This window comes from Ovis aries, chromosome 17 (genome assembly GCF_016772045.2).
Source record: "Ovis aries strain OAR_USU_Benz2616 breed Rambouillet chromosome 17, ARS-UI_Ramb_v3.0, whole genome shotgun sequence".
Lineage (NCBI taxonomy): Eukaryota > Metazoa > Chordata > Mammalia > Artiodactyla > Bovidae > Ovis > Ovis aries.
In genome coordinates, this window is record NC_056070.1 from 35,600,615 (window position 1) to 35,619,999 (window position 19,385).

At 35.0% G+C, this 19,385-nt stretch overlaps 1 protein-coding gene across 17 annotated transcripts in view; it reads right to left on the minus strand.

Moving 5' to 3' along the window:
* Positions 1-19,385, minus strand: part of BLTP1 (bridge-like lipid transfer protein family member 1) — a 208,042-nt gene that overhangs the window by 71,789 nt on the left and 116,868 nt on the right. For 9 of the 17 annotated variants that reach the window (XM_042234373.2, XM_060401066.1, XM_027956323.3 and 6 more), the window contains 10 exons: positions 18,751-18,970; positions 18,127-18,285; positions 16,203-16,378; positions 13,145-13,320; positions 10,212-10,918; positions 9,537-9,776; positions 8,943-9,036; positions 6,975-7,025; positions 2,664-2,870; positions 721-959 (listed from right to left, as the gene is read on the minus strand). In XM_042234373.2, the coding sequence (XP_042090307.1) occupies positions 721-959; positions 2,664-2,870; positions 6,975-7,025; positions 8,943-9,036; positions 9,537-9,776; positions 10,212-10,918; positions 13,145-13,320; positions 16,203-16,378; positions 18,127-18,285; positions 18,751-18,970 (2,269 nt within the window). The remainder of the gene's footprint in view (positions 1-720; positions 960-2,663; positions 2,871-6,974; positions 7,026-8,942; positions 9,037-9,536; positions 9,777-10,211; positions 10,919-13,144; positions 13,321-16,202; positions 16,379-18,126; positions 18,286-18,750; positions 18,971-19,385) is intronic. The other 8 variants (XM_060401067.1, XM_060401064.1, XM_060401065.1 and 5 more) reach the window with 1 other exon arrangement.

Consider the following 19,385-nt stretch of genomic DNA (forward strand, 5'->3'; position numbering starts at 1 on the left):
ATAGACAAAGGAAGAGATGGTTGGATGGCATCATCAACTCTATGGACGTGAGTTTGAGTAAGCACTGTGAGTTGGTGACGGACATGGAGGCCTGGCGTGCTGCAGTCCATGGGGTCGCTAAGAGTCAGACATGACTAAGCAACTGAACTGAACTGATTCACATATGTGTATATATGTTTTTAAACTATTTTTTTAATTTTTTTATAATTTTAAAATCTTTAATTCTACATGCGTTCATGTAATTTATAATGTTGATAGAATAAGAGAAAAATATTTTAATTTTAACAGATTGAAAAATAGGATACATTTCAGAAAAAAATACAAAAGCAAAGTGCTTTTGGAGAGGATACATAAGGATCACAAAACACAACCTCTGATAAAAGCTAAACGGACTCAATGTGAAAATAAACCAAGTTATTCAGGCTATAGGAACCTAACAGATGTAAAAATGTATTCAACTTAAGTTGGAAATGGTCTCTAAATAGTGGATAACTCTAAAGACTTCAAATGAAAACAGGGTCCATGATGGTCACTCAATGAAGTGTGTTGCTATTTTCACTTGACTGAATGAAAAACAGTTAATGAAATTTAAAAGTGTTTTAATTAAAATTTTTAAATTTTCATATAAATCTATAAAACCAAATTTGCCTTTCACCAAAATATTACTAATACTCAAATCCACTAATAAATTTTAAGAATGAATTCAAACTTCAGTGTTACCCGTCATTCCGTGGCTTCTCATTCGTCCCATCTTGTATTCTGCTTTCAGAGATGGTAAAAGTGCTGCGCCAATGGCTATACCATCTAACATGGCACTGAACTTAAGGACGATAGGCTTCTTCTCTAAACCTTCTGGTAGTTGAGGAAATTCATTTGTTTCAACAGGAGTTTGATTAACACTTGTTGGTGTTTTTTCAGAAGGTAGGGGGGTTGCAATATCTTCTTTTACAGGCTGTGGGCTATAAAGCAAAAATAAAGTTTAAATCCTGGAAAAGGGACACAAACAGAACAGCTACTAAGATTTAAATTGTATAAAAAATAAAAATTGTATAAAATTGGAATTCTTAATGAAAAATAGCAAAAAATGAACTGTGAACATGTTTTCTTTTCAATAGCAGATCATATTAAGTCTTCCTCAAATAGCCACTGAAAAATGATTATCTGGAAAAGTAAACAAGAAGTAATAGCAATATAACTGGATGTTAAGGCTGTCCCAAGATCATTCATATCATTAATGTGAAACCAGAAGTTTGTCTGATTCCAGATCCTATGACTTAACCATCATGCAATTCTGTTGATTATTTGCCACTATTATTACTACCACTATGAATAATAATAACTAACATCAACAAAAACAATTAATAGATATTTGAGTGCTTCCTATGTGGCAGGTACTATTCTTAGTGCCTTGTGCATTTCATATCATTGATTCATCAAACAAAATCCTGTGAGTAGGTACTAGTATCTTCATTTTACCAATGAGGAAGCATAACTATGAAGTTGTAAAATCAGTTTTGAACTCAGTCAGTCTGACTCTGGGCTTCCCTGGTGGCTCAGTGGTAAAGAACTCGCCTGCCAGTGCAGGAGATGTGAGTTCAATCCCTGGGTTGGGAAGATCCCCTGGAGAAGGAAATGGCAACCCACTCCAGTATTCTTGCCTGGAAAATGCCATGGATAGAAGGACCCTGGCAGGCTATAGTTGTGTCTGCAAAGAACTGGACATGACTTAGAGACTGAGCACACACGCAGGTTGACTCTAGAGTCTTTATTTTTTTTCTAACTACTCCACTCTGTTTGCCAATACATTCTAATAAGAAGAAATTCCTTAGAGAATTTTATAACTAAGGCTCATATATACATTCTGGATTTCATATTCCAGTGACAGGAAAAACATGTGAGTCATTACTACTTAATCAACTAGACATGAATTAATACTACATCAGAATTTAAAGATCTAGAAAGAAAAAACTGGAAAAAAAAATCACTGCTTTAAGCCACCATCAAAAAACACACTATGTCTTTCTGCCTTACAGACTAGGAAAAAAGGAAATGTAACAAGGCAAACTTTTACCTTTTACTTAAATTTTTATTAGTTATTCATTAGTAACAGCTTTGGAGACCAGGAAAAGAGCTCAGCAGTACAAACCCTGGGTAAAGGTTACTCTGCAAAAGTCCCATTCACTGCCTTTTAAAATACGCAAATGGCACTATCAAATCCTTCCTTGAACCACATACAAGAATTTCATATGAAGGACAGCCCAAAACCATGCACGAGACATAAATGGCCCTGCAACTTTATAAATATATGTAGTCACAAATTTCAATGAAATTAAAGGAAATAAAGATTGTTACAGTCGTAGAATTTTTCAGTTTGCCTTTTAGTAGTACCCCTTTATAATGTCCACTAATCCTTAGGCTCTCCTAGGCTTTACTGATGCAATATGAAAGACTGACAATTGCATCTGTAACACACTACTTCAATAATACACACTACTTCAATATGATTCTTCCACAATCATGTTTAGCTACTTTTCACTCGCCCCACTATCCATAATAGTCACTACTCTAGATGTAACCTCTGTCTTCCTCCAAACTACTGTTAACACAGCAAAAAATGACATGAAATACTATAGAGAATCACAAAACTTGAATAAATAACTTACACTGTAGAAGGCTGTCTGATGAGATCTGAGATCTGCTTAGATAGTTGGTGAGAACTTCGAACCATCATGCTGTGCAAGGTGGCGGGGTGCTGGGGAATATTGATGCTGATAGCTCCTACTTTGAACACAGCGGCATTGTTAGTCTTCAATCCCCTCTGGGCACTGTAGAGGGCTTGAGACTTGGCAATACTACATTTCACTACAGTTCTATTAATAGAGAAGGAGGATCATTAAAATATGGTCAAATAAAGAGAAATTTTGAAAATATATTTTGAGAGCAAGACAAATGCTTTGAAATCATTTACTGAAGTAAGTAAGATTTTTCATGCATTTAAATCATACTGAAGAAATAATATCTTCTAAAAATACTGACATACATTTTACTTTGTTTATATGGAATATTATTCTATTTCTTTAATAAAGAGTTTACAGAAGAATATCTATGTGCTTATATGGAAGAGAATGAACACTGACACATAAAACATATACAACACAAAATTCCACTTTTATTTTTCCCCATTCAGAACTCCATTTTTCTTCAACTTATTTCTGGCATCTCTACAACCACTAAGAAAATATAGACAGTGAACTTCAAAAGGAAGAAAAACACCATTATACCTCTTAAAATCTAATCAGTCAAAGAAATTAATCTTATAATCAGCTAACAAGTTAAAAGAAATTAATGAAAAAGATGAAATTCAACTTGCATTTTCCATTTTTTTTTCAGTGAGTGGCAAAGAAATGATACAAGTCCAATTCATAAAGAGTAACTACTACTTAGTTAAAAATTGGTAAGTTTTACCGGTACAGATATAAAACAGAAATACTGTCTTTCTTGGTTTCTTGTTTTTTCCTTCTAATACCTAGAAAAATGCTTTGAACATGGCAGACACTCACTGAATTTTGTGAAATAAATGAGCAGAAAGAAGTACAGCAGAAGAATGACTCAACACTACAACTGTGAGATTCCACAGATAGCATGTTGTGAAAACCATGTATGTAAAAGTCATGGTGAAGCAGTCCTGACACAGACAACAGAAAAATTCATGTCAATGAAGTACACCACTAAAGGCCCTGTCATAAACTGAAAGCTTAGCATAAACGCTATCTTTCAAATGGGCACAGGATACTTGACAACAGAGTAAGCAAAACACACAAAGTGCAAATTTCATATTAACTACAGATCAGTTCACACATATTTATCTCTACTTAGGCTACAAAGGATTCACTGACTATAGTCTCAAGGACCTAAGGAATCAATGCATTACATTTAACTTATATTAGAACAAATCTTGAGAAGCGTTAAGAGTGGTTCTATCAGAAGTTTTGATTATTTACAGATAGTGAAATCCAGGTAATACGCTAACTTAAAAAATGATTACTACAGAACTATATCTGCCTTCTCCTTCAAAGGAAACTGCTTTCAAAGACTATCACTGATTAGAGGAAGGAAAAAAGTAATCTATGGAACTGTTCTAACCAGAATGATGGCAGATTTTAGAATGCTGACTAGTTACTGAATTTTGAATCTTAACTATTCTAATAATTAAATGATTCCATTTTAAAATCAATTTCAATATAAGCCCAAACACTTAGATGATGCTAAAATGCAAAGGACTTTATACTTGTGAATAGCATTCACTTATTGAATAAAACTAAGTATAAACTTACAAAGAAATCTTGTCATCATGACAGTCAAGAAATTCTACACCTATCTTACTGTTTTACTTTTATAATCTATAGAAGTCTCCTTAAATGTTACTTTTGATTATAGTAGCCTATACACAACCCTTGATTTTCAATTATACACCAAATGTCAGAATAGAAAGCGCTGACTACTCTGCTACTGCAGATCTGTGGTATTACCAGTGGAAACTGCGATGTTAAGAATTTCAAGGACTCTGTGTTGCCCAACTCCAGAGGGCATCATTCACACTGGAGGCTACATAAATGATGCCCATGACTATAGCGTGAGTAATGTTTCTTGGAGCTAGACAACAGGATAGTTCTACACTGATCAAACTGAGCCAGACACTGCAGAGAATCTGATTAACTCTTGTCATATGGTACACGTTAAAGATATTAGGAGACACAGAATGTGGAATTAAACAATTTACAAGCTGCCAAATGAATTAACTATTCATAACTCTATTTTACGGAGAAGGCAATGGCACCCCTCTCCAGTACTCTTGCCTGGAAAATCCCATGGACAGAGGAGGCTGGAAGGCTGCAGTCCATGGGATCGCTGAGGGTTGGACACGACTGAGTAACTTCACTTTCACTTTTCACTTTCATGCATTGGAGAAGGAAATGGCAACCCACTCCAGTGTTCTTGCCTGGAGAATCCCAGGGACGGGGGAGCCTGGTGGGCTGCCATCTTTGGGGTTGCACAGAGTCAGACACAACTGAAGTGACTTAGCAGCAGTAGCAGCAGCAGCAACTCTATTTTAACTCTTAAAAGATCTGTGCCTTAATCTGTATCATAAAACATGTAGTAAACTTTTACACAGGAAAGAAGTGGTCAAAGTCTTTTTAAACAGATGACTATAAAAACCTATAGCATGCCAGGCATGCCTCATATATGCAAAAAGTTCACAGCAAGTGACCAAGAAGTTTGGTTTGAGAATTCATTGCCAGTGCTGGTCTATTTGACAAAGTTCTGCTAGATGCACTCTGAACCTAAGTTATAACAACCACAGTGTCTAATGAGGCAAGGAGTTTTCCTCATTTTCTTTTTCTTCCTGTGTCCAGACAATAGGGCCTTATAGGTAGACCAGCCATGCTTATCCACGCAGGTTAAGAATTTGAGGATTTAATTTAGGGCCTCATTATCTCTATCTCCAACCCCACCCTATTTCCTTGACCAATCAAGCCCAAACTTTAGGGGCAGGAAAAGGAAGGCACCTGACCCATGCTGCCTGCCTCAATTCAGTTTTGCCTGAAAATCTCTACAGTGGGGACACGGAGTGTTATGATCACATATTGTCTAGTTATCTATTAAAAATCACTGGAACTGTCTTTCCTATTTGGCAATTGTACTTTATATGTTAACTCTCCTAGCAGGAAGGCCTGAAAAAGGAGGGAGTAGGCCTATAAAATGATATTATGACAGAACTACCTCTCATTTGCTTACCGTTCCATCTCTGAAACCTAACAGAGTGTGCAGACAATAATTTGTAACCTAGAATCCTAATTAGTTGAGTGGATGAAGATGTGATCTTCAGTCATTAAAAAGCATCCTTTCTAAAGCCATGTGTATTTTTTTGTTATACATCCAGAGAACTCAGTGATAAAAAAAGAAACAATCAATCTTCCCTAGCTATTACAAATACTAAAGTGGAAATCGCTATTTTTTTTCTATACCTTTTAACATGATATTAATATGGAAGAGTGGTTTCCAAAAAATAATCGATTTTCTAATTTAGTATTAATGCATTTATTCTTTATTAGTACTTTAGTTGGCTGATGAAGTGATATAGATCACAGATAATCCCCAAAAAGGGTTGTTGATTGATGATATTTTGTCTATGGCCTATTATCAATACACACTGAAATAAATCTCACTAGTTATTGATAATCCTACTAGCCTAGAACAAAATATGCAGATTTAACTAAATTTATTCAGCATACTTGAATTTTATAGAAAATGTTCAAATAAATAATCAGTGCTAAGTAACATACTAAATTGTCATGGTGGTAAGATTCACATGACAAATATTTATACGTAATGCTTGGTATAGCTCACTACCACAAAATATCAGATATACCTAGGTAAAATCAAGCCAATCAAAAATATTAAAGTAAATACAGTACAAAAGCCACATATAAAATTTGACAATAGAGCAGCAAACTCTCTACATCTTAAAGACAGAATTAGAAGGATGAGCAATGTAGATATTTTCATATATTAGTGTTTTAATAATTAGTTTTGCAAACCTGTCAAAACTCTCTTGCAAAGTTAAAAATTTCAGCTTCGATTACCACATCCAATATTAATGGGATTTGTGATAATATAAATTTTAATATTAACAGGTCTTAAAGAGCACAAAGCAACATAAAACTACAATTTTGAATATTTTAACAATAAAACAAGATATGAATTACCAAAAAGGTAGTTCTTACCTGTGTGTTTTCCATGAATATTAGCAAACTATATAATCTATGAAAGGATCTATATTAAAGCTACAAAATAATAACTAACTACATACATTCACAGCCATGCAGATAATCTAAATATTAATATTTTATCTCTAAAACTATCCAATACAATGTTAATCACAAAGTCCATGAAAAAGAATAATAATGACATACAGAAACTCTTGTTTGGCTGTGCTTGTAGGAGATGTAGGAAAATCCTCCAGTCTACAGATGAAGATTCAAGAGAAAGCAGGAAAACAAAAAGGAAGCAAATAAACATTCATGCATAAATTAGTTACAATATGACCAATCATCTGGAAAGCTTTTATTTCCCATTTTAAAAATTTTCACTCGAAGAACTTTTTCAACTTTTTGAAGTTCCATTTCCTTTTAATTGAAACTAGAAATGAAAACCCAAAGAATAAATTCAGAAAGTCTTATTAACACTATTAGAGTTTGGTAGTTGAGTAATAAATAAAGTTTTATTTTTTTAATGAAAAAGTTAAGGGATCTGGCTTGACCTCTTTTTTTAGAGGCAAAAAAATATCAACTAATACTTAAAAAATTATTTTATAAATATGTTTTGCAAATTTAGAGACTATTTGAAGCCTTCTCTTAGCTAATGGAGATAAGAGTTTTGAGAGGATGGAGTAAATAAAACATGGGAGACATTTAAGGAAATCTGTTATATTTCTGAATAGGTTAAAGTAACCATGATACTTTAAATTCAGAGTCAACAAAGGAATCATGAAACCTAAGTCTGTGGTGACTTTCTTTGAAGCATCATAGTGAGGTAGAAGGTGTGGAGATTCAGGCACCTCTTCTTCCTGACTGTATGACTTGAAGCATTTTAGGAAAACACTCTGATCTTTCCGAATCTCTATTTATTTATTACAGTGGGGATAAAACCGCCCCAGTTAATAGGATTGTAGTGAGGATTAAATAATGTATATGAGGTTTCTGGTCCACAATAGATGCTCCTTTAGATTGTAATTATACATAATAATACCCCTCCTCCCATTCTGAATAGTCAGAAAATATCTATCTCACAACTACTGGAATTTCTGGTTTTTAGAAAGCCAGCTTAGGAAATGTGATCTGGACCATTTAAGCAGCTATAATGAAATATACTCTTTGGTTCTAGATACACAAGTCAAAACTGCCCCAGCAAGATTTACATATCCATTTCAGGAAATGTTCCCCAAGACAGTCATCATATTACCCACGTATGAAATGTCATGAATAGACCTGTAATGAGTCAATTTTTGACTAATATTTAATTTTTATAACACTGAACTAGATCCTCTATTTTGTCAATATTTAGCATGACAGATGCTTTAAGGGACAATAGCAGGACATTAACTAGTTACTAAAAATGAGCAAATTCTCGAAATTGACTAAATTATCAAAATACAATTTGTAGTTATAGTATAAAACTGCTCCACTGAAGGGAAGTTAGGAATGAAGGTATATATTCCCAAGTGTATGAGCAAAGTCAATGGTTAAATGTATTGACAAGTAATTAGTGATCTAAATATCATGTGTAAAGGTAATTATTATTAGAACAATTTTGGACAGATCCACAAAGAGAACATGAAAAGGTGAGAGCAAAGAGTCAAAAGAAAAGCAATATGGAATGGTATACTCACTGTAGAAAGCTTATTTATACTATTAGGAGGGTCTCATAGGCTTTAATGTTAAATACTTTAAAAGAAAAAATGGCAAGATAAAGTTTTGAAACCCAGCATGAATACTGGGTAATGATTAGTTAGTAAAATCAAGAGACAGCCTATTTTATTATAATTTTGTTTTACTTATTTGAGTTACGTGAGCTCTTGCATCTTATATGTTTAGCTGAAATTTACACTGTAATCATTTTTCCTGTTACACAATCTTAAAATGTACCGGCAGTCAGTTTTTTAGGGTGGCAGGACTGGCAGTAAACCAATTTTATAAAGAGAGCAAATAATTTTTTCTGAAAAAAAAATTCATTTGGTGACATTCTTAGTGATAGAATCACAGTATCTGGCAATATTATATAAACTTCAAGCCCTACTAGGTACGGGATTCATCCAATGAATTTTAAGTTTCCTATAAAACTATAACAAACAACTTTAATAATCAAAAAGACAACACACTTACTGTATATTTGGTGTAATCCCTTCAAGCAGCACAATATTAACCCCACCGATATGAGCAGTGGCACATGTCTCAGTCATCTTTTGATGTAAAACATCTTAAAATGTGGAAAAAAAAACCCAACTCTGAATTCTGGAAATTTAGTTGCACTTCATATTAAAATTTCATTTCATCCATAATACATCCAGTGACAAAAGATAATTTTAAAGATACAATGAAATTTAAACTATTCGAGAACAAATTTAAAAAAAATTTCCTTGAAGGTTTTTTCTTTCCATCCATTCACATATATGTATGTGTTATGTGTCAAAACTGGAATAATGCAAAATATGTAGTTTACGATGCCATTCATGCATTAAAGAGCCTAATGCCATTAAACAGCCCAATGACATTTTAAATCTCAGAACTAGTAGCACAGAATATTTAGAAAAATTTTAAACCATTAAGAATAGGAAAAAACTATGTACACTAGCACTCTTGATCCATATAAATGGGAAGTTCCATTTTCTGAAGAAAAATCACCACGTAGGAATTTATGAGACACGGCATTGGCTTTCTTCAGAAAAGTGGCACTCCAGTATCAGGATGTTATCATACCTTTCATTTTTTCCTTAAGTGTAAAACTGCCATGAATCCTCTTCAGTTCCGATTCCATTGTTAGCCCACCAATGTCTGCCTCCAGGTGTGTGCGGTTCACCATGCCAATCCCAAACACTATCAGAGTAACATGCTGAGGTTCAGCAGTTACCAAACTACGTTTCCTCTTAGTCACACTAGTATTGTCTTGTTCATTCTCAAACACAACTTTACATGTCGGCTCTGTAGGGCTCCGAACTCCTGTAAGTAAATGGAAATATGTGGGCTTAGATACTGCAAAATGGAAGGACGCTACCTTGCTTTTCTTTCCTTCGCACTCCAAACTAGCCCTCTTTGTCCTCTTCTCCACCAAAATGATTTCTGAAAATTTCCACTATTTTCCCATGGTCATATTTGAAAATAAATAGGAGACTCAGGTATTTGAAAGCAGGTCTATCTGAATTCTTTAAGAGCTGACTGTGTAAAAGTTAGAAAGGATGGGAAAAGGGGCAGTAGAATATCTGATCACCATCACTGTTCTCTCTCCTTGGTGACTGCCAATTCTATGCTTTCAATTATCCATTTCTTATAACAATAAGAATACATGATGAATAACCGGTCTTTTTTTCTGTTTAGTATTTTTTTAGTATTATTGCTGTTCTAAACAGATTTTTTTAATATAAAAATATCCATTACCTGCTGGTCCAAATGTTTCTGAAGATTTTTCCAGTATTCCTGTTGGATCAGAGATAAGTGAATAGAAGTTAAGCAATTTATACATATTCTGCCAGCACTCAGCTGAAGGCTCGCTTTGTTCTGATACCGTAATTGAATCAGAGTCATCCATGTGGATAGTCATATGATCCACCACATCTTTTGAACCTTTCCTAGACACTTTTGAAGTTCTTCTTTCAGATCTTCCTAATGAATTTTTGTTTCGAGACTCCTTTTTGTTATTCTCGTTGTTGGTCCGTTTGTTCTTTGTATTATTTACTCTATTGCCACCGTTAAGACTTCCCCTAGAACTGCGGCTGAAGTCGGATGAGCGGAAGTCCCGGTGTTTTCTGGTTTTGAAAGTAGGTGTTGGGGAAGCTGATCCGGCTGTGTACCTGCTAAGTTTAATGTCAGTCTGAGTCGCTTTGATGTCGTCTATCATTGTACTAAATTGATGAATGAGACGAACTAAAGCCATATCTACATGCTGGCTTATTGACTGACAGGAAATAGTAAAGTTGCAGTGAAAAGTATTATAATAACGCTTATTGAGATCATGAAAAGAAAGAGCACTGGTAGAGTTCTGAGGGGTGCACACGGATTTTTCCATTACAACAGCGCTGATGCTAAAGGTTTCCAACATCAATGCCGGTTTGAACTCAAGTGGAGGAAGATTCACATGGCCTTGCCTAAAAATGTGGAAAAAAAAAAAAAGAAAATGACAAGGTTTTCTTTCTTTTTCCCCAGAATCATAGAGTCTTTATTAACTTGTTAGCAAAATAATCTCCAAGGTGAAGTATGTTCTAAGTCAACACACTTCTTATTTTTACAAGTTGGAAACTAGGCCTTAAGTCTTCTTTCTTGATCTTATTCTACATCGAGTCCAAATCACACTTATATACAATTCAGTAATTTTATGTATGTTAGAATAGCTATCACCAAAAACAAGTGTGAGAAATAACAAGTGTGGGCAAGGATGTGGAGAAAAAGGATTCTCATACACTGTTGGTGGGAATATAAATTGGTATACCACTATGGGATACAGTATATAGAGATTCCTCCAAAAATTAAGATTAGAACTACCTTATGATCCAGTTTTCTTACTTCTGGGTGTTTTTCCAAAGAATACAAAAACACTAATTCTAAAAGATATATGTACCTCTGTATTCATCACAGCATTATTTACAATGGCCAAGATATGAAAACAACCTAAGTGTCCACCAATGGATGAAGAAAATATGATAGACACACAAAGTGCACACACACACAGAATACTACTCAGCATAAAAAAAAACGATGAAGTCCTTGTCCTCTACAACATGGATGGAACTTGATGGCATTATGCTAAGTGAAATAAGTCAAAAAGAAAGACAAATACAGTACGATTTCACTTGTGAAATATAAAAAACAAAAAGCAAATAAGATAAATTACCAAACCAAACAAAACACACACAGATACCAAGAACAGAATAGTGGTTACCAGAGAGGTAGGTGCTGAGGTAAGGGAGGGGAGAACAAAATGAGTAAGGGAACTCAGATGTATGACAAAAGGAAACTAATCTTTTGGTAGCAAGCATGCTGTTGTGTATACAAGAGTAGAAACAGAATGTTGTGTGTGTATATATATATAATGTTATAAATCAATATTAACTCAATAAAAATAAATTTTCAGAAAGTAAATGGAGTTATAAAAGAAAACAACTGAGTATGAAAATGTTGGCACTTCCATCTAGAAACTCTAGATATGCAGCTCATGGAACTCAGAGAAGGCAAACTTACTGGCATAAAGATGTGGTCATGACAAAAGGGATGAAGCTATCCCAAAGAAAGTGATGGGGGCTGAAAAGAACTAGTGAAGACATTTTACAACACTGAAAGTGCAAAGCTAAAACACTGGAAATTGCTTAGAATGGAGTATGACATTTGCCAAAGGACAGAAAAGATGCTCCTTCTGTGTTGTAAGCTACATGATGTAAGCAGACAAGGACTATACAAACTACCCTCTAGTTTTTAAAAAAGAAAACATTTTAACTCTCAAATGTTTCCAATGTTTTAAACTGTATGCACAAAATATCAGTTTTATTATATTTTTTATTTTCCTATACATGTATAATAAACAGTAAAAGACTTTCTAATATTTTAAGAAATATTTTTCCAGGTCACAAAATCAAGGTAATTTTCCCCATTAATCTTAATAATCGTTAAGGTCACTTCTGCAGTGTTTCAGCTTGCCTGGTTACTGTTATGGTACCACACTACTGTGAAAGACAAGGCTATACACTCAACATGGTGTCTACTCTGTTCTTAATGGAAAATACTACCTGCTACCAGTCAACTCAGAAAGGAGGTCAGGAATAAATTCTATGAATAATATATAAAATTAATCCATAAGATCATAAAATACTACTACAACAGTAAATAAAGTATATTTATCAACATATGTGCTTTGGCTGACCCTGATACATGTAATTTTCATGGCTTCCCTGGTGGCTCACTGGTAAAGATTCCACCTGCCAATGCAGAAGTCATGAATTCGATTCCTGGGTCGAGGAGATCCCCTGCAGAAGGAAATGGCAACTCACCCCAGTATTCGTGCCTGGGAAATGCCATGGACAAGGAGCCTGGAAGGCTATGGTCCACGGGGTCGCAAAACAGACATGACTTAGTAACTAAACAACAACATACATGTACTAACATCTTACAAAAACATATCTAAAAACAGGTCTCACAACCTAGTGATAAAATCAACAAATTATTAAGAAAACATAGCAACTATTTCTGTTAAGCGGAAGTTATCTTTTCATTAGGCTGTTAAAATTACTTCCACACAAGCACTAGAAGAAAGCAAAGTTAAAAAGCAGATATTACAACTTTTGTACAAATTTTTACATATAACCAATAATAATGTAAGACACCTTCTTGCTCTTTTGCCTTTTCTCTCTTTGGCCGTGTCTGAATCCACAATATCTGCTCTAAGGCAGTCCAAAGTCCCTGAAAATGAAAGGTGTTCTCCGAAGTACATTCGGTAGCAGAGTGGCATTGTGTCCTGTGACTGGATCCCTGTATGACTCAGAAGAGGTTTGAAAACAACCTAAAAGATATAACACATTTATATTAGCTCAGTTTATAATTCAACATTTATTGTGGCTATTTTTCTTACATATTATCTCAGTACATATTATTACTATACTGTGAAGGGAAAAAAAGGCCTTGAATAATAAATATGTTCTAATTTTACTTAAAACTTAGTATTTTTGAGCACCTACTATGTGCCAGCCATCTTCACATTAATCATAAATACAAAGTTCCTTGATTGTGCTTGAGTGAAAGTACAAGGAAAATAAAATTAGTTTAAATCATTCTACTTGTTTTAAAAAAGGCATGGATATCTACTGTGTTTCCATAAATATCTGCTATAAAAGGTTCAGAAAAGAGCTTATCAATTTGCTGTTAATATAAAAGCATTTATATGTTGTATTTTTAATAGTTGATCTATTTTTAAATGGTATCCCTTGGTTGCAAAAGTCATTTAACATTTGCTGACAAAGAACTTTTACATTTTAAGTATCATATATGCTGTGGAAATACATCACTCTGGCCAAGTCTCTAGTTAACTGAACCTCATAGTCACTAAGTGCTAACCCAAATAAAAGCAACTCTATGTATTCACAGTAGATCAGTAATAATAATCCTGACTACTCATTCTCTGCTGCATGGTTCCTTTTCCTTCCTCTACATCCTAAACTGCCTTCATTGACTCCCTTCTCTTTTTCACCACACATTCTCTTTTCCCGAGCTTAAAAAAACATCTGTCAAAATGGAGATGTGCCATTTTTGCAGTGAGCCTCCAGTCTACATTTTCACTTGTCTCTATGTCACCTCATTTGTTTGTGCTTAGGAAGACAGGCTACTTACTACTCCTGTGAAAGCCTGAAGGTCTAGAATGACAGAATTCAGACAATTCACTCTACACTGGAAATTTAGGGAGAATTTTTCTCTCCCTTGTATATTTGCTTGGCATATGCTTTCTTGGGTTTACTCTTTCTTGGATTTGATCTTTCATCCCAAAGGAAACACTCTTCAAGGTTCAAGCCATCCTCCATCTTTCCTAATCTCTGTTATCTGTATGACCCCTAGTTAATCATGCAAACCCACCAGTCATTTTAGTTCTTTCCTTTTCCCATCCCAGATTACCATCCTAAAAGGCTTCTCTGGCCATGGAAATAACCAATGCTTTAATTCCGAAGTTAGGGGACTTCCTTTTTCTCTCATATTCTTACCTTAAACTCCTTTTCAGCAATTTCCAAGACTGCATATTACATCTTATCACCTCACTTATCTTGCTACATCTGCTTTGGATTAATCCTCTTCTTCTATTCCTGCTGCTGCTACTGCCGCTAAGTTGCTTCAGTCATGTCCGACTCTGTGCGACCCCAGAGACGGCAGCCCACCAGGCTCCCCCATCCCTGGGATTCTCCAGGCAAGAACACTGGAGTGGGTTGCCATTTCCTTCTCCAATGCATGAAAGTGAAAAGTGAAAGTGAAGTCGCTCAGTCATGTCCGACTCTTCGCAACCCCATGGACTACAGCCTACCAGGCTTCTCCGCCCATAGGATTTTCTAGGCAAGAGTAGTTCTATTCCTATAGCTAAGCTAATAAGGACAACAAGACGTTCTAAATAACTAGACTTTCAGCAGTATTTGGTAATCCTTCTGTGGATCTGTGGTGAGCTCTCTTTCAATTTCACTCCAACCTTTATATATATTTAAATCACCTTACATAGTCTTTTATTGTATTACTTAATATTACTGTCTCTGGTCGATTTTAGAGTTTTATATTTAAAATACTATAGTTGTCTCTAAAAATGTGTATTGGATGCTAATAAATACCATGAATGTTTATCCAGGCAAAAACAAACATAAAAAATTATTTCTTTTCTCTTAAAAAAAAAAAGTGAAAGAATCCCTAAAATAGACTCCAATTTATTGGAGTATTGAAGAAGTAAATCTCAAAAAAGTTTAAAAGTGCCTGACACATTTCTTAATGTAAGTCACCTCCTACTGTGATAGAAAACTGAGGCTGTGAATTTGCAAACTTATCAGTACAGTTATGAATTGTCCATACTGCCTTCCCAAACATTCTCAGGGGAAAAAGTACATTTTATGTCAAAAAGTTATCTCTCTCTATAAAGGACTCTAAATTCCAACACTTCTCATCCCTCTCTGAATCTTTCTCTATCAGTTTGCCGCTTGTTTTTTTTTTTTTTTTTAGAACTCTCTTAATTTGTCCTAAATAAAAAATATGCTCAGGTCTCCTTCATCCTGAAAAGATAACACTTCTAAATACCTATCTCCCACTCTCTCATTTGCCTTGGAGAATTTTGTTTTCCACTCCCCACATTTAGTCAATTAAATAAGACCTCCATTGTATTTCTCTTTCACCTTATCAAAGGCATGACCACCTAAGCTAAGAGTTTCACTACCACTTCCGTGAGCTATTTTATTAACTCATCTTTTCACTTCTAGTTTCTCTATTTCAATCCACTTAACACATTGCTACCCATACAACATTTTCACATGTACAATTATTCTTCTGTTCTAAAATCTTCAATGCCTCCACATTGCTCACTCAAGCCTTCACAGAACACTTAAAACTGTAGGAAATGATTAAACATAACTTTCTAGTCCTATTATTTAGCCAGTCTCTATCCCCAAATAACAAGAATGTTGCTGTATGAGGCAGACTAACTATATACCATTCTTCAGTTTAATGAATATCTATATATGCTTAATTTGTATTTATAATTAACCTATGTACTTTTTAAAGGCTCCTCCTTTTACATGAAGGCTTTAGGCAGATAGGCAAGGAAAAAGATTTTCAATGGAATTCCACATGCACACACTTGATGGTTCCAACTGCTAAGTACTGCCTAATACACAGTCACTATAGTTAGGGGAAAATGGAGTGGCTCACCTGAGCATCAGCAAGCTGTACAGCAGGAAAACCTTGGTTGGCTTCTTCTACACCTGCCACATCATCCTGACTAGTGCTATGCTGAGAATGTGTCCCGTCCAAAGTATTCTGGTCACTAGACAAGACAGTGTTGAAATCTGAGGCTGAGGGTATTGTAGGAAGATTGGGTGCAACACCTAAAAGAGTAAGTATTCAAAAATAAATTCTAAATTCTTGGGAAATGAAAATAACATAAAGGGATACAGCAAAGTAAACTTATGAAGCTTGTATTATATTACCAGACCATTTAAATTGAGAAGGAAAAGAAAAACACATTTTCAGGTTATTTTACAGACACTAATAAAAAGTGAAATTAAACTATATTTTCAGAATAATATCACTCATCTTCATACATGAAGTATGTATTAGAGCCAGTCAGTCCAAAATATAAAACTACAGGGCTGGAAGAACTTTGAAAAGCATTCTGATATCCCATCAGCTTTGCACAGAGGAACAAAATTATAGATAGGAGCATGGTTATATGGCAAAAACTATGTCACAGAATCCCCACATATAATTTTCTTCCTAACTATTATTTCTCAAGGCAAAACAAAAATAAAATGGCATCTCTTCTTTCTTCTGTACTCTGTTATCTATTAACTCGTCAGGCAACAGATCTGTGATAGAGAGAAAATGTTCCTTTTGGCTCTCCTGAAATTTAAACTCTGCAGTAGTGAGATTAGCTGCAGGAAAGTGCTCAGAGCTGGTGGAAGAACCAGCCTTCTATCTCCTTCAGTCAAGGGCTAATACTAGGAATTGGCATATCTCTGCACACCTACAGTCAGAATTAGAATTGGTTGCAGATTCAAATGTGGTCCACACACCAGCCAAAAAATAAAACATACTGAGTAGTCATTTATCAGTCACTTTTCATAATTTCATATTTTTGTTTGAATAGAATTTAAAAGTGATCCAAATAGATGTTACAAAGATTAACTTCAGCTGCCCAAAGTAACTAAGAACAAAGGCTACTTCACATATTCTTTTAAAAAATATATACACACTTTCACAATAAAATCATACATACCTATAGGACATTTGGAAAAATAAGAGAAAAATAGAAAATGATAGGAAAGGACTGACTCCATTTATGTTATTGGAAACAGCCACCAGTATTTCTTTGTGAATTCTATGCCTGTTTTCCTGCTACTTATAAAGACCCCTTTAAAATAAATTTTCGTTATTTGTTTCCCTCCTTAAGGGCAAGAATCTTACTTTATTGCTTTTAGTACTTCTTTAGATTTAATTAAATATTTAAGTAACTATAAAGAGTATGTGCTGCTGTCCTTAGTTGTTCTATCATGTCTGAGTCTTTGCAACCCCATGGACTGTAGCCCGTCAAGCTCCTCTCTCCTTGGGGATTCTCCAAGGCAAGAATACTGGAGTGAGTTGTCATGCCCTCCTCCAATGGATCTTCCCAACCCAGGGATTGAACACAGGTCACCTGCATTGGAGGCAGATTCTTTACCTTCTAAGCCACCAGAGAAAAATGTTTATTATTACTCCGCAGAGGAATCTGGATAAGCTGAAAGTATTTTCTGTATTGTAGGTACATGATATCGTCATTATACTTTGCATTTTTTCATTTATCTCCTTTTGATACTTTGAAAATTAAACCAGACACATTAAATGGAAATTTTAAACTCTTTAAATTATATATATCTCACATTTGACATATTTGCCTTTCCATAAGAACACTAAGCTACTGCTTATGACTCTCTCAATTGCAATATTATCAAAGGCATTTCGTAAATGGGACAATTTCAACTACATGGTAAACTTAAATCTTTGAGATAGTTTTAACCATCTTTTGAAAAATAGGATTTACTATAACTTTACATGCACCCCTTAGACAGTTAAGTAAAATAACATGATAGCTCAATACCTGTTGGGAGACTATTGTGTCCTGATTTTGTGACAGGAGACTCCTGTACCACACTTCCTCGGTTACCCACAGCATTTGACATCCAGTTATAGAAACTCACAGACGATGGCTCAGATAACAAGGGGTGTTCAGATAACATATCAGAGGCCATTGTGTTTCCTGAAAATAAAGTTTTACTGAGTATAGCAATACTTATGTATTCAGGAGCAGAAAACGTGATTTATGTAATCATTTTTAGAAACTCAGGTTAAATTATCTTCCTTTTGCATATGTCTTTAAAACTCACTACATACTCTTGGCATTTGGATATTAAGGCATTAATAAATAATTTATTGAGACTATAATGAGAATAGATTCACTCTTGGCTGGTCTAGACAACATTACACACCATGCCTAGGTTGAGAGTAACAGCAAATGCTACAATTTAAAACTGGAAACTAAGAGACACCAACAAATTAAACGGAAGAGTTTCCCACAAAACATTCTCAAAGATAAGTTGTCGTACAAAAGACTAGGTATGCATCCAAAATATATATCTGAATAAACATAAGTCCTACTTTTTTTTGTTTTGTTTAAATCTCCCACAGAGAGATAAACTGATAATTGTCAGAACTAAGGATATACCTGTTCTCGTCAGGGAGCTACTTTTCACTGCTGCACTACTTCTCTGAGGGGTCCCTTCCAGAAGGTTGTGCAAGCTTGGAAAACTTCCAGTCAGGTAGCTGAGTAGGCTTTCCTTCCTTGGACTCTCCTTAACTGGTACTCCTGCACGTCCCACATGCACTGGAGAATCTGTGGCAGTGTCACCACTGGTATAGCTCAGAGAATGGTACGGATGAATGCCCTACAGAGAGAACAACATGGGGTTCTTTCTTATGCACATAAAAAAGACTACGGATAACCACAATGACTCACTGTTTTTATTACTACATTATTCACATTAATACCACAGTGTCTACCTAAACAGTTTGTGTCTACTAGAACTGCAGTGAATCTCAAATGTATGTAACAATGTTCTAAAACTCTACAGTACAATGCAAAGGACAGCATTTAGTATCATTCACTTAATTTTAACAATGATTAACCTCCCTTTGGGGGCTTCCCTGGTGGCTCAGTGGTAAAGAATCTGCCTGCAGTGCAGGAGACACAAGAGACAGGGCCTTGATTTCTGGGTCGGCAAGATCCCCTGGAATAGGAAATGGCAACCTGCTCCAGTTTCCTTGCCTGGAAAATTCCATGGACACAGAAGTCCAGCAGGC